At 36.7% G+C, this 14784-nt stretch overlaps 1 protein-coding gene across 6 annotated transcripts in view; it reads right to left on the minus strand.

Annotated features, from left to right (window-relative positions):
• The window catches only part of PCNX1 (pecanex 1), a 238294-nt gene that overhangs the window by 165504 nt on the left and 58006 nt on the right, over positions 1–14784 (minus strand). For 5 of the 6 annotated variants that reach the window (XR_004677042.1, XM_034992840.1, XM_034992839.1 and 2 more), the window contains exon 6: positions 11632–13338. Coding sequence is in view for 5 of the 6 variants with exons in the window: in XM_034992840.1 (XP_034848731.1) it covers positions 11632–13338 (1707 nt within the window). In the remaining variant the exon portion in view is untranslated. Of the gene's footprint in view, positions 1–1342; positions 1476–11631; positions 13339–14784 lie in introns of all 6 variants that reach the window. The other variant, XM_034992837.1, reaches the window with a different exon arrangement.

A 14784-nucleotide genomic window follows, 5' to 3' on the forward strand; every position in this document is an offset into this window, starting at 1 on the left:
CAGGTTGGGACTAGACCCCCCAATCCAGCTGCAGACGGAAAAATTACTTCAAGGAGCAAAGGAAAAGAGGTGAAGGGCATGTAGAAGAGGAGGGTTCACAAAAAGCAACAGTGCTCAGAAATCTAGACCAAATGTTTTTCTAACTGGTGCCTTCCCATTTTTATATTTTAAATGTTGGTGTAACTAATCCACACTACTTTTTACAGAATTATGTATTACTGCAGGATTAATTAGGAACATGACCTACAAAAGATGAAGTTCCTGATTGTAATGTAAAATGCAGAAAAATAAGCAAGTCTTAAATCCCAGGGGAATATAAAAGTAAACATTTTGTTACTCTCAAGAACAAGATTTTACCAAGGGAAGGGGTCTGGCTCTTCTAATCTATTGTGCATTCAACAGCAGTTATGTCATCAAATGCTCTTCCTTTTGAATTTCAAATTAAACTGTAGGAAAATAATTTGGTAATGGTGTTTTTCAACACAGAGATTAATAAAAGTATATGGTGTAATATATGCACTGCTTAAGCAAGCACATGTAAAACATTTTGTCCGTATTTGTATTTGTAAAATAAAGGACAAATCTTTTGTCTCATAAGACACACTTGAGAACAAAACACTAAAATTTTAATGGAAAACTATTCCCAATATTATAAATAGATGCTTTCTTAATTAGGAGTATTGGGAAAAGTAAAAATGTTTTTCTTCAGTGCTATACAGAAGTTGAGAAATTCAACACAGATATATGCAAATATATACATATATACCCACTTGACCATACTTTACCATAAATGGAATATTTTAGTTCCGTGTCATTTACCAGGTCCTAGTGATTATGAAATAAAGGACACCAATTTTCAAGCAATACAAAATACATATTTTAGTGAAATAAAATAATCAAGCTGGCTTATCAAGCTGAGGCCAGTTATCTGTGTTCCTCAACAAGCTCACTGCTCAATCCATATTTATTCCTATTAAATTAAATTCCTATTATAATAATAGGAAATTATTCCTATTAAAGACGCCGGGGAAAAGATGCTGCATTAATATTAATTTGGAGTAGGAAAAAAAATGAAAAGCTGACTTAAGGCCTCTAAAGTAATTTTGCTATTTAAAATCAGCTAAACCAATCTGATCATTTTGTTGGAATAGCGCAACATAAGGCATGCATAATGCAACAGGCTCATGGTGACATGCAGAGAAAGCTCCAAGAACTTACAACTACAGGAGAGAAACCGGAGGGAAGAGAACAAGCTATCCGAATGCTTTCTTGGGACTGACAGAACAGCTCAGAAGGAGTGTTACATGCATGCTAAGCTTGGTGGAATTTTAAAATACCATACCTTAGGGGTGATCCGATGAGCAATGCGGGAGGGGTAGGGTTACTCCCTGCATTGTGCCGGCGCCGCACTGCCTGGCGCCTAAATGTGCTGCGTTCACGGCGGAATGACACTGTCTCCTCGCTGGCCAGTGCCGCTGCATCAAGACAGACTTAGGTCAAATCGGAGCCTAGGGCACAGACGGAAATAGCAGCGGAGGCTGCCTCTCCCCTGACTTCCCACCCTCAAAGGTAAAGGGAACTTGTCTAGTTGAGCCAGTTTCCACACAGATGCTGTTCATCTATCGTATAAAGGAATACACAAAACGTGCGTGTCATTTATTTAAAGAGAATTGTTTCTTTAAAAATGCTCTTACTGTATCTGGCCTCACTATCTACTCTTCAATCTCAATTCCCTATTTTAACATCTCTGTTGCTTTAAATCTTTTTCTAAAAGCCTCAGTTTAAGTCCCATAAGCCTATATTCCCCCCCTTTAAGTCAACCCAAATGTACAGTACTTGTTAGTTCCAACTAACAGGAATGGGGCATTACTTTCTCACTCTCAAGAGGACAGTACAAGCAAGCAATAATAATACTTCATTTTTGAAGCTGAGGAGTAAGGCAGTCGTTTATCCCACACTGCCCTGTGCCACAACTTTGGCAGCTTTTTAAATGTTTAATTCAAGACAGCATGGATATATCTTAACAGTAAGGTAGTCTGCTCCCATCAAACTGTAGTCAACTCTACGCCCCAGCACAGGTCCCCTCAACATTAGGAAGCAAGTATCAGCAAGATGACAAGTACAGAAACCCATAGCTTAATCCAAAAGCAATAAAGTACAAACTAAAACCAAATACACAACAATGACAAAATCACAATGGCTTATTAGAATTATGTAAAATTTTATAAAACCATTCTAATTGACTGATTTCAGTTTCTAAAACAAAATGCAAAATGATTCTTTTTATCTGAATTTAAAACAATTGTTTCCTAGTGACCTAAATATTCTAGGAATGATCTTGACTATGACAAAGGGTATTTTCATACCAAATATGAATAAAGACAAAACAACTTAGTACAACAGCATTCTTTCCAAACACTTTTTTTCCATTCAGTATAAAAAGGATTACAAATCCAAGAATGTTGTATTCAGATTTCAGTTCTCTGTTGCAAACTTTCTGGACATTTTAAAAGCGTAGTTACTAATTCTCAAATCATTATTCTGCTTAGCAATATACATTTCCACCAATGTGAATACTGATTTTAATAAACAAAGTATGCTTTTTAATATTTACATTTTTTATCCCTTCCCCAGACCGCACCAGTGAACATTCTTTATGTAATGAATCTATTATGATTAGGAATGTATGCACTACCTCCAGAAGGCATAGTGTTTCTGTGTAGGCACTGTTTTCTTTTATTGCAGGAATGACAAGCACAGTTATTGCACCCATTCGGCAAGCTTCTGCCAGTAAGAAGTAGAAGTCACAAATTACAGGACACTTACTTACGTATTTTATTTTTCAGCTCATACACTACAGTGACATTCTAAAGTTAGGCAACTAAAAATTAGGCTTTGGGGCTTTGGCTCCAAATCGGACTTGACCCCGTGAGCTAGTATTTCTTTCCTTTTCTTTTTTTTTCCTCTCCAGTTTTACTGAGATATAATGAAAATTCCTTTAAATGTGAAAAAGGTTACTTGTGAGAGCTCACACATGCAAAAATTATATATGACCTGTGAGAACAAATGATCATTAAACCTGGTCATCTAGAACTGTGCTAACATGGTAGCCACTAGCCATATGTGGCTATTTAAACTTAAATTAATTAAAATTAAATTAAATTAAAAATTCAGTCTATCAGATTCATGAACCACATGCAAGTGCTAAGTACCTGCCTAGTGGCTACCATTATTGGGGCAATACAAATAGAGAATATTTCCAACATCACAGAAAGTTGTATTGGACAGTGCTGATCTAGAAATTCAAGGACGCCTTCCCATCACCACAATCTACAAAGCATATTGTGTGCTTAGCCTACTCTTGACAACTGTGACCTCAATAAAAGGAAACTGCAACCAGCACCATCACAAAGAAGAAAACATACTAGCAGGGCAGTCATTGAATAAAGGATAAAACAAAGCACACAAGCTACTTGCAGGAAGACATGCAAACTTAAGATGAGTGACTGGTATTCCTATTAATGGCTCTTAGACAACAGCAAGGATAACTCAGGTTATGGAATTTAAAATTACTCTTTCAAAACTCAAGACATTTTGTGACCTTATACTGAATATTTCTATTCTAGTGTAACAAACTACTGCTCAATTTATAGGTCCATTAACTTCATTAAGGAACTTATACACATTCTCTCTAGTTTTAGATACCTAGTTTAGATAATTTTATTCTTTATCTAAAATATAATTTATGAAGAATAATTTAATCCATGAAATGTACTAAAATTACTCTGAAGGATTTCATACTTATAATCATTGAATCCTATGAATAAAAGAAGGGAAATAGGAAACCCTTTTCTTTATGATCTTCCTTCTACTGAAGACTTAATGGTGTGAATTTTAAGTAAAAGCCAGTTATTCCATAATACTAAGATGAAAACACAAACTACAGTGTCCATTTATACTCAAAATGTTCCTTGGCTTCTTCACAAAACAATTTTCACTTTTTTTTTTTTGCTATTATCACACCCTTTATATTTTGCCATCTGCAAAAGAACTATATAATACTACTTACTCTCTTAACCAAACAGTTTTGGAAACTTTGGAAAGTTCAGACATCTATTGAACAATGTATTAAGATGGAGTTAGGATTATTGCCTATGTTGTCCTTGTAATATTCAGGGTATAAATATCAAATGCTAAAAGAATTTTCAATGTTTACTATAGCAACTACTTTAACAGCAGCTAGGATCACACATTCAACTGAAAACACTATGCCATAGTTTATGGTCACAACAAATAAGACTAAACCATGCCCCCTGAGGAATGTACTACTTATACCGAACACCTCTATTTAGAATAGGATCCAGAAGGGGTCCAGTTCTACCAGTGCCAAGGAAAGAAAAGTGTCTTTACAGCTTAAAATAATTTGCTCAAAACATATTCATAAAAATAATTTCCTGTAAGAAAAGTGTCTTTAAAGCTTAAAATAATTTGCTGCAAGCAGAGTCACATAAGTTAAAGCCACTTGATGAAAATTCACTTCTACAACCCAATTGAACAAACTATTTTTGAATCCTTTAAATTTATAAGAGAAATAAAACAAAGCACACAAAAAAACCTTCAAACTAGGGAACCAGGCAGGAGGGATAAAACACTTTAAAACTTGGTTCTGAAGTTGACATTTTGACATTGCTTAAAACCCAGTACCTCCTGGCAAAATACTGAAATTAACTAAAATAATAAGAGCATGAAATACAAATAGTGAAAATTTAACACTCTGGGTACAACTAAATTTAAAACATGTGTAGGTAAAGGAGAAAAAAAACCCCACAAACATTTATTTTATTTTTTTTTTAATTTTTAATTTTTAAAGATTTTTATTTATTTATTTGACAGAGAGAGAGATAGCGAGAGCAGGAACACAAGCAGGGGGAGTGGGAGAGGGAGAAACAGGCTTCCTGCCGAGCAAGGAGCCCGATGTGGGACTCGATCCCAGGACCCTGGGATCATGACCTGAGCTGAAGGCAGATGCTTAACAACTGAGCCACCCAGGCGCCCCAAACATTTATTTAACTGATTAAAAAACCATAAATAACAAGACAGCTTTAAAAAGACTTTCAAGGACGTATATTTAGACAATTGCGAATCTTTTAACGTATATTTTTAAAATCACAAATCATTTCTTTGTGTTAGAAAACTTGAAGAAACTGAATTACAAGCACAACAAATTTAAGAGAGAACCTTGGATCATTTAGCTCTTTACTTTTGAGGAAGTAAAATAATCATTCGATTAAGTTTAAACATTTACTGGGAGCCTAAGGGCTATTCATGCACAAGGCACAGAGATCCTAAGATCTTTTAGACAGGTGTGTGATCTGATCTATTCCTAAAGATCAAATAAAAAACCAAATCCACAATACATACCTCCCACTTCAGGAGTTACTTCCCATTTACCTAAATGAGTTAAGGACAATTCTCTAAATTCTGTATTGAATTGTTTTAGTGCAACTATTTATTTTTATATTGGGGATACTGAAACAATAGACTATCAGTTTGTTTTACCCTGTGAATGAAAACAGGAAAAGTATTAAAGGCAACAAGTACTTTCAGGACAGCGGGGAGGTACAAAAGAGCAAAATGTGGGGAGGTAGGAGGTTAGGGTTATCCATATTCTATCTCAAACACTGGAAAGTTGTAAGCATAAGTATGTACAGAAAAAGACACCACTTGAAAACATGTCAATCATATAGCTGACTGCTTAGTGCAAGGGTTCAAACGTAGTACGTTCTGTCTAGTTGCTGTATATACAGTCGTGTCTGGCCTCTTGTGATAGCTGAGTTGCTATTAAATGAATACAAATTTAGACAAAACTACTGAAGAAAGGTGTTATTTTCAGTGGGGAGTGTTTATTATAGGAAAAAGTAAATTTGGGACAAGTGTGAAAATAAAAAGTTAGATTTTGGTACCTCAAACAGATTAGAAGCAAAATGGTATTAGGAAATGAGACTTTAGGGGGAGAAGCAAGATCGTAGAGGAATAGGAGACCTAAATTTCGTCTGGTCCCAGGAATTCAGCTAGATAGGGATCAAACCAGTCTGTACACCTACGAACTCAACAGGAGATCAAAGAAAAGGAAATGAGAATTTAAAGAGAGACAAAAATACAAACAAGCATATATACATCTCGGAAAAATAAAGTATATATGCAGACATCCCGAAATACACTGAAATATTCTTTAAGGTAAAACTATTTTAAGAATATAAAGTTAGTACATGAAGAAATACCCATTCAAATGATTTTACAAAAAAAATTTTTCAAAAAAATAGTTTAAGTCTAGGCATGAAACCCATTTGATCTAAACATCTTTTCCCCTTCTTACTTTCCATGTCAGCCAAGGATGATGCTAACACCAGCATGCCAAGATTTTGTTCTAAAATAAAAGCAAATATTCATCAGTGTCATTTACTGGGAGGCTAAAGAACACTGAGAATCTACTGCACAACCTCGAAGCATTCATTCTGAATTAAAACAATTTCAAACTGCGAACACATTTTAAAGGACTAATTTACTTTTTGACAAGTGAGCCAACAAACAACAGTAACCAACGACAAAGGATTAGCTGAGTCAGAGAGATGTGCACGTCCTATTGATTTCTTCCACAATCCCAGGCAACCAACAAATATAGGTGGGTAGACAAAATGCTTTCAAGAAATCAAACCAGAGCGCCTGGGTGGCTCAGTTGGTTAAGCGACTGCCTTCGGCTCAGGTCATGATCCTGGAGTCCCTGGATCCAGTCCCGCATCGGGCTCCCTGCTCGGCGGGGAGTCTGCTTCTCCCTCTGACCCTCCCCCCTCTCATGTGCTCTCTCTCAAATAAATAAATAAAATCTTAAAAAAAAAAAAAAAGAAATCAAACCATACTCTGGAGTCATGACACACAAACAACAGTTCCTAAAAGCCAGTTTCAGGATCACTTACCTTCAGAGGTGACTCCTAATGTTTTTTAATCCTTTGTAAACGGGATGAAAGATATAGACCCTCTCCCAGAAAACTGTACTCAGAAACTATTTTGCATACATTTTCAGAGATGCACCTAAGAAGGGGTCATTAGTGAAGAACATATATTTGAAGTGACATCTATTTGAAGAGGGAAATTTCCTTAACAAATGATTGAAAGGCATCAGTGTCTTAGTTTTCATAATAAACCTACCATTTACAGGGCACTGTTACAAATCTAAGCTCCCAAGAGTCTGACAGTTACGGTGACACAGACCTAGACAGTTATTATTCCTGTTTTTCAACTGAGGAAACTGAGGCACAGATTTACTGACTTGCCTAGAGTATCCAGTTAGTAATTAGAGATGGGATTAAAATGTAACTGTTTGATTCCTAATCCAGAACTTTTCTGCTACTAGAAAGAAAAACACTGTAACATCTGCTCCTACTACACTTAATCAGGCATGAGCTGGATTGGGGAATTCTATACACTAACCCTTATTTGTCTCATCAATAAAATACCTTTTCTTGGGACGCCTGGGTGGCTCAGTCATTGAGCGTCTGCCTTCAGCTCAGGTCATGATCCCAGGAACCTGGGATCGAGCCCCGCATCGGGCTCCCTGCTCCGCGGGAGGCCTGCTTCTCCCTCTCCCACTGCCCACTGTTTGTGTTCCTGTTCTCGCTATCTCTCTCTGTCAAATAAATAAATAAAATCTTAAAAAAAAATACCTTTTCTTCATACCATTTTAAAAGAAGATAATATTTCCAAGTAAATGAAGCATCCCAATCTGTTTACTACATTGAATGAGCATCCTTCTCTGTTTTACATGACTAAGCTTTCTTCTCCGTATAGATTAATATAATCCTTTCCCTGAATCAGGGTCAGTTGCATATACATTTATTACTGCATTGTACTACAATACAGCATTCAGTTATGATCCCACAATGTCCTTTGAACATTATGAAATTAAAAAGACAACTTGCCCCTGCATTTAATGACCCACCCTGTTTGTGTGGTCAGTCCAGCTTCTCCTTTCATATTAACAACACATTTCTGCTGCTGTCATTAATTCAGCCTTTCCAAGCACCAATCCCCTTCTACTCATTTGCTGCTTCTAACTTGCCATGTGGACAGAAGGATCAGAAAACTAATGTATTAGAATTTAGAGTCCCTCTATTTAGGAAAGTACAAAAGCTTTAATTCTCATGTTCTTGTCTATTCAGTGGTCTTTCTAAGGTCCAATGATATCTGCGTTCAAATAACTGACCTTCAATCTACACACATGGCACAAGCCCTCATAAATTTGAGATTGGTTTTTCTTTGAATGAAGTAATATTCCCTTAACAAAAGATTATCTTTGGTTCCCAACACAAAAATAATAATAGAATCCTATGACATGCTTAAAATAATTTTCTCAAACAGAAAAACAGAGGTTAAGAAATTCAGAAAAAAATTACAAAGAATAGAGCAAATATAAACCTTTCCATTCTGGTTGTTCTTTATAATTTGTTGAAACATGCAGTAAATTAAGGGATGCAAAAGAAAATGTTTTTTTAAAAGTAATGTAGGCTACAAAGCATGACATTTTTCTACCATATAGAACTTATCCGTATTTTTTCCTTTAAATATTAGCCATCAAGTATTAAAGACATGCTTTATAATTACAAAAGAAAAGTTAAATGCAAAAGAGATCAACAACAGAAAATGCCTTAGTTTACATCTAAAACTTTTTTCCTAACTAAACAGGAAAACTGATGAAATCCAATTTTAACTGAAGTACTTGATTATTGGTGAGAAGTCCTATGAAAACAATCACTTGTGACTGAGTATCAAAAGGTAAGTTACTGGGCATACTGTTGCCAAAATAAGATTAAAATCCATATTACTCAACTAGACGTTAATGTTTTTCTGTTGGTATTATGTAAGAAATTTGGAATACCGATATTCGTATTTTTACTATTGTCGAGTTTCACAACGGCCTGATTAGAAATATCTAATATATTTCTAAATTTAATTATTTCCTTCCACTTTAAGGACAGGATACACCTGAGTAGCATAAGAGACTGGTCTGTGTAATAGAAACAGTACCACTATTACGCATTTCCTACGTGCCAGGCATTTCACATCTGGAAATTCCTTCCATCCTCACAGCAACCCTGTGAGAGGAGAAGGCTGAGGCTTCAAGAAGAGAAGCAGCTTTCCTACAGCGGAGCCCCTAGATACGGGCAAGGGTGTCCGAGTTCCTGTCATCATGTTAGATCACCTCCTGTTTTAGAGCATTTGATTTTAGTACCTTAGACTACATTTTCTGGATTTCATCCTTCCACACCGCCAATACCGTTCAGCTTAAAAACAGAACAAAATCACTGGAGAACTCATCAACACCTCCAAGTTCATTAGAACAAAATCTACTTATGGTTTATGTATGGCCATATGAATGGTGAAAGAGTATCCTGTTTTGTTGACACATTTTAAGAGTATGCTATGTAAGAACAGATAGCCCAGAAAAATATCTCCTGAAGTGCCAGAAAGGACTGTAGCAATTAATGCTAATATACACAAATCTTTACCAATTATTTGACATTTTATATCATTTTTAATACCCCCTCACTACCTCCAATCTTCCAAAAAGCCCAAACAAAACCCTAATAAAATGTGATAAAAACCAACTAAATATAAATCCTCCACGTATTTAAGCAGTTTAGTTTTACTCTTATTTCATTCTAAACACAATGAAACTCAAATAAAAATAGCCCCTACAATGTTCTTCCTTTGGCAAAAAAATTTTTTTTTACCAGTCCACAGACTATCACGTTTATTCCATCGAAGTATGTGGAAATTTTTAGTTCATTATCTGTTTCTTATTAACATTCAATGAATTGTTTGTTTTTTAAAAATAAGAACACAAACAAAAGAAGACAAAACCTGGAATCTGGAAAAATAAGAGCTTGTGTTAGTCAAAGATCTGCACCAAGAAGCAAATAAAACCTTCCATGTAACTTTTCCTAAAAATCAGAACACCTCATATTCCCTGTGGAAAGGGAATGACATTTTAAATACAAAGACATAAGGACTTACTATAGCTCTTGTCCATATTTTTTTAGTATTTAAATTTCCATAGTATTTAGAACAGCAGTATTTTTCTACCATAGCATGTTAATTCTTACAATTTATTTTTATGACACCTTGAAAAATTAAACTATATTTTAAAACCCAACGGTTTCTTACATGTCGTGAACATTTCTGGTATGATTTGTGTGAGAAATCACTAAAAGCATTTCAAGACTTTTTATAAAAAACAGAATGATAGCCACATCAAAGATTCAAGGGAATGTAATTACTACATTGTCACCAAATGGTTATAATCACTTCAGATATAATTAGTTCTCAATATTTAAGTTTGATAGAATGTTTTCTTCTTTAGGTACTAAAGATCATTTTTTTACATTCCCATTAGAAATTAATCTTTATTAGAAATGATACCAAAGGAAACAAGAGAATGTTTACAAGACATAAGCTTGAATACAGGGAATGGGGGTGGAGGATAAGAAAGCTAGGAAACCAGCAATAGAAGACGTCAGAATTCTTCTGAGCCTACTCAAGAACCAGATTCCATAATAACCACAACAGAATGAACTCACTATTCTGGGTAGGAGGAAACAGAAAGAAACAATTCTGAAATAAATAAAATGGCCAAAACACACTGACAATATAAAATCAGCCACTGAATTTTGGACCATTTCCCATAAACCTCAATTAAATAAGCTATTACTTTAACCAAAACACCATCACTATTATCATAGGGAGCATCATGTATCCACGGATGGATACTAAATGCCAATGTAAACTACAAACATCAATTTAATAAACTTTAAGTGTGAAGCTGAAAGAAAAAATATGTTAATGCCTGATACTTGAGTAAGCAAGAAATAAAACCAAAGAGACAGATAAAAAAGAGGCGCAAGCTTTCAAAGTACATAGCAAGAGATAAAGTACTATTTGGAAAAATCTTATATAACTGATTGAGTGATCTAATTCTGAAGGCTCAGTGGTACACACTGTATACGAGATGACTAAAAATGGTTTGTGACCTAATAAATGTCTACATTTTGTTGTCGCTACTGTTGTACAAAGAAAAAAGAGAAGCAATTTTTGTTATTCCCGGTAAAACATTACGAGATGGCAACTGACTTAGAAAAACCCAAGACCGGGCGCCTGGGTGGCTCAGTTGGTTAAGCGACTGCCTTCGGCTCAGGTCATGATCCCAGGGTCCTGGGATCGAGTCCTGCATCGGGCTCTCTGCTCCTTGGGAGCCTGCTTCTCCCTCTGCCTCTCTCTCTCTGTCTCTCATGAATAAATAAATAAAATCTTAAAAAAAAAAAAAAGAAAAAGAAAAACCCAAGGCCAAGAAAGAATTGATATATTCAAATAACACAACTGAAAAAATATTTTCTCAATGTTCACACCAAAACCTTTTCTGAGACAACCATCTCTTTCTACGTGGAAGAAAGTTTATTTTAATAACATAGTGGAAGGAGGGATAGTAACACAAAGCCTATTTCAGTAAGTACTACTCTAGTCAATAGTATCAACAGTTGCAGTGACTCTTGGGGAAATCTCTTCCTATAATTTACTTACCTCCACTGCCTGCATCTTGCTCTTCGCCTTCAGGAAATGCAACCTGGCTTGGCAAGCTATTCCTCGACCGAGTGACTGTCTCTAACTGGGAAGCCCGGCCCAATAAAGATAGCTCATCTAGCACCTCTCCCTCTTTGGCCTCAAGATCTGATTTGGAAGTGGTTAAGGGTTTTATACTTTCGGGTGCCATCAGCCTACTGGAGTCATTCAAACACGCTACTGTGCCACTGTCCAGGCTCAACACCCGGGCCCGAGTCTTGGCACTGTTTGTGCTGGAAGTCCGACGTGCTGTCCGCTTTTTGCCCGTTCCTTCAGGACCCAGATGGGCTTTGTGTGCATGCTCAGAGTCAGTGCCCCTTTCTTTAGGGACATGTTTGGTCTTGAGGGCACTGTATCTGCCCTCAGGAGACTGGCATGAATGAGAGGTGGTGCTAGAAGAGCTATCACTGCTGAACTGGTGGGCGGACTGAACACTCGATGCTCTGCTCAAGTCACTTTGGTCGCTAGAGTCCTCATCATGACAGAATATAGCACTATGTGGCTTTGTACCAGCAACACCTCGAAAGGAAACATAGTCCCTATGCCGACTTGAATCAAAACTGCTGGCCCGTTTTTTTCCTGTCCGTCTCCGGCCTGATTTATGAGCAGAGGCTGTCCGGTGGATCAAGCTAGACGATTTAGGTCGTACATCCCCCTCCTTTTGCTTTCCACCACTGTCTTTAGCAACTTTTGAATCCACTGAAAGAGCGGACTTATCACTCTGCTCCTCTTTGTTTTCAGCAGTTTTCTCGAGGGGTCTGTCCCCCTGTGACGTAAATTCATTTGCATGGGGATTTTTATTGGCTTCTTCAGATGCAGAGGTGGTGAGATCTCTCTGATTGTGCATATCATCGGAGGTATTGGAATCCTTGGCCTCTTGAACCCCACTGTTGGTACTTCCTTCCAAGGCAGTCTTTTCACTGCTAGTCCTTTTGTCAGTGGTACAGCTGCTCTTGCCCTCTGGGTCAGCACAGCCCTCCTTCTTCCTGCCACTTTTCTTTCCCACTCTAGGACACTCCTCATGCTCTGACAAGATGCTCTCTATGTGAGTTGAGCTGGTCTGCTCACTTTTGTAGCTACTGACAGTACTGTTGGTGTCCCGGTCCGTTCCACTGCAATAGCTCTCTGTCGACCCACTACTCCGGGTGCTCAGGCTCCTCAGGCTATCCATGCTTTTGTCTGCTTTCAAAGGTTTGCTCTTCCCACTTTTTGTAGGTGGCTGAGAACTACTGTTTTTCAGCTCACCAACAAGCTGAAATTCTCCAGACAAACAAGAATTTTCCACCAAGGATTCTTTGGATCCAGAATGAGGCTTGGAAGATTCTAACTCACTAACTGGATCTAACCCCCGTCTTTGCTGATAGAGAGGGAAGTCATTCAGTGAAGTGTCTGGAAAAGCCACAGCAGAGCTAGAAGTCCGTGGTACACCTCGTGGCCGGTGATCTTTCCTGTAAGAGTGTGAATGTAAAGGGACGAGAGAAGCTACTTCTGTGTCACAGGCGTTGGACAGAGACTGATCAATGTGGTGGTGGTGGCTGTGACTCGGCAAGCTCACTTTGTCACTGAAGTCCCTTGGTAAGTCCTGTCCACAGGAAGATAAGGAAGGCTGAATGGAGATGAAGGAATCATTGGAGACTAGACGGAAGAGCTTCCGATCAGTTGCCAGATCTGTTTCAAACACATATTTGGAAATGTTAACACAAATCTAGCATCTGCTTTTCTACTGTTTAACAATGGAAAGAACTCACAGCATATGGTAAATCAAGGAAAAACAATTTCCCAAGTAGTTCACTGAATAAAAGTTGGCCAGTCATTCCAAAGAGCAAGTTTCTATTTCACAGCTGCACAAAGAAAGCATTCTATTGACAGAATGAACTGAACTTCTAAATCCTCGAATGACCAGAGAAAAGGTTCCATAGACTATCAACAATAAGAGGCAACATAGGATTATATTTAAAACAGCCCTGGATTTTTTCTTTCTTAAAGATTTTATTTGAAGTAATCTCTATACCCAACGTGGGGTTTGAACTTACAATCCCAAGATCAAGAGTCGCATGCTCCACCGACTGAACCAGCCCCGCTCTCCATAAAGCAGCCCTGGATTTTTATGTGAAGTCTGTCTCTAGCTTACTAACTGCATAGCCCTGGGTTACCTTTGCAAGCCTTGGTTTCCTTATCTATAAAATAGGATCTCAATATCACTAAGTAGTACCATGAAATAACTGAGTTAGTGTGTTTTAGCATATACATTGCTTAGCACAATGCCTGACATGATTAACAGTAGCTATCATTGTTTTACTTCACTAACACAGTACAAAAACTTTTTTGAAAAACTAATGCGATTATCTTACAAATAAAAAAAAAAAAAACCTAGAGTAGTTTGAAACAGAAAAAAAAAAATTTTGAAAGGCTGAAAAATCCCCAAAGAAGACATGATATAATGATTGTAAGATCTTGCTGTTCACAATGACCGAAAAGATTAAAATAGTTGTGGAGCAAAATACCGCACTTTCTCTTTCATCATTCATGCAACAAGTACAAACTACCTCATGAAAATATACATTATCCCTGTATATCTATTAAGACCATTCCTTTACCCCTCCACTTAGGGCAGTGATTAGTGACTTGAATTACCATATGTACTATGTATACAGATATAAATAAATCCACCTACCTATCTACACTGTAATTTATCTTGAAATACAGCTTGGCAACTGAACTGTACAACAGCTGACTTTTTATATACTTTTTGACAGACAGGGATGGCTGAATCTGCTGTTAGTTCAATAAAAAGAAAAATGACTATTTTATTTGTTATAACTGCAATAGTAAAAATACAGTGATAGATTGTGCAGTTAAGTCAGATCTCCCCAGGAGAATCTCAATAAAAGCATACCTTTCCCCCTAAGATTAATATAAAATAAAAATGAATTACTAGAAATGTGTATGTACTTTTAAAAAATCTAAATCTAGACTAGATTTAAATAATTAAAAACTTAGAAACAGCCTCTAGAATATACCATATAAATTGATTAATAAATGACCTATCAGGCTCTATCTTATGTTTTAAAGTCTTCAACATAAGTAAAATTCATGTTCTTTATCATTTGTCCA

The sequence above is a fragment of the Mirounga leonina genome, unplaced genomic scaffold (assembly GCF_011800145.1).
Source record: "Mirounga leonina isolate KUSES-001 unplaced genomic scaffold, KU_Mleo_1.0 Mir_82, whole genome shotgun sequence".
In the NCBI taxonomy this organism is placed as follows: Eukaryota; Metazoa; Chordata; class Mammalia; order Carnivora; family Phocidae; genus Mirounga; species Mirounga leonina.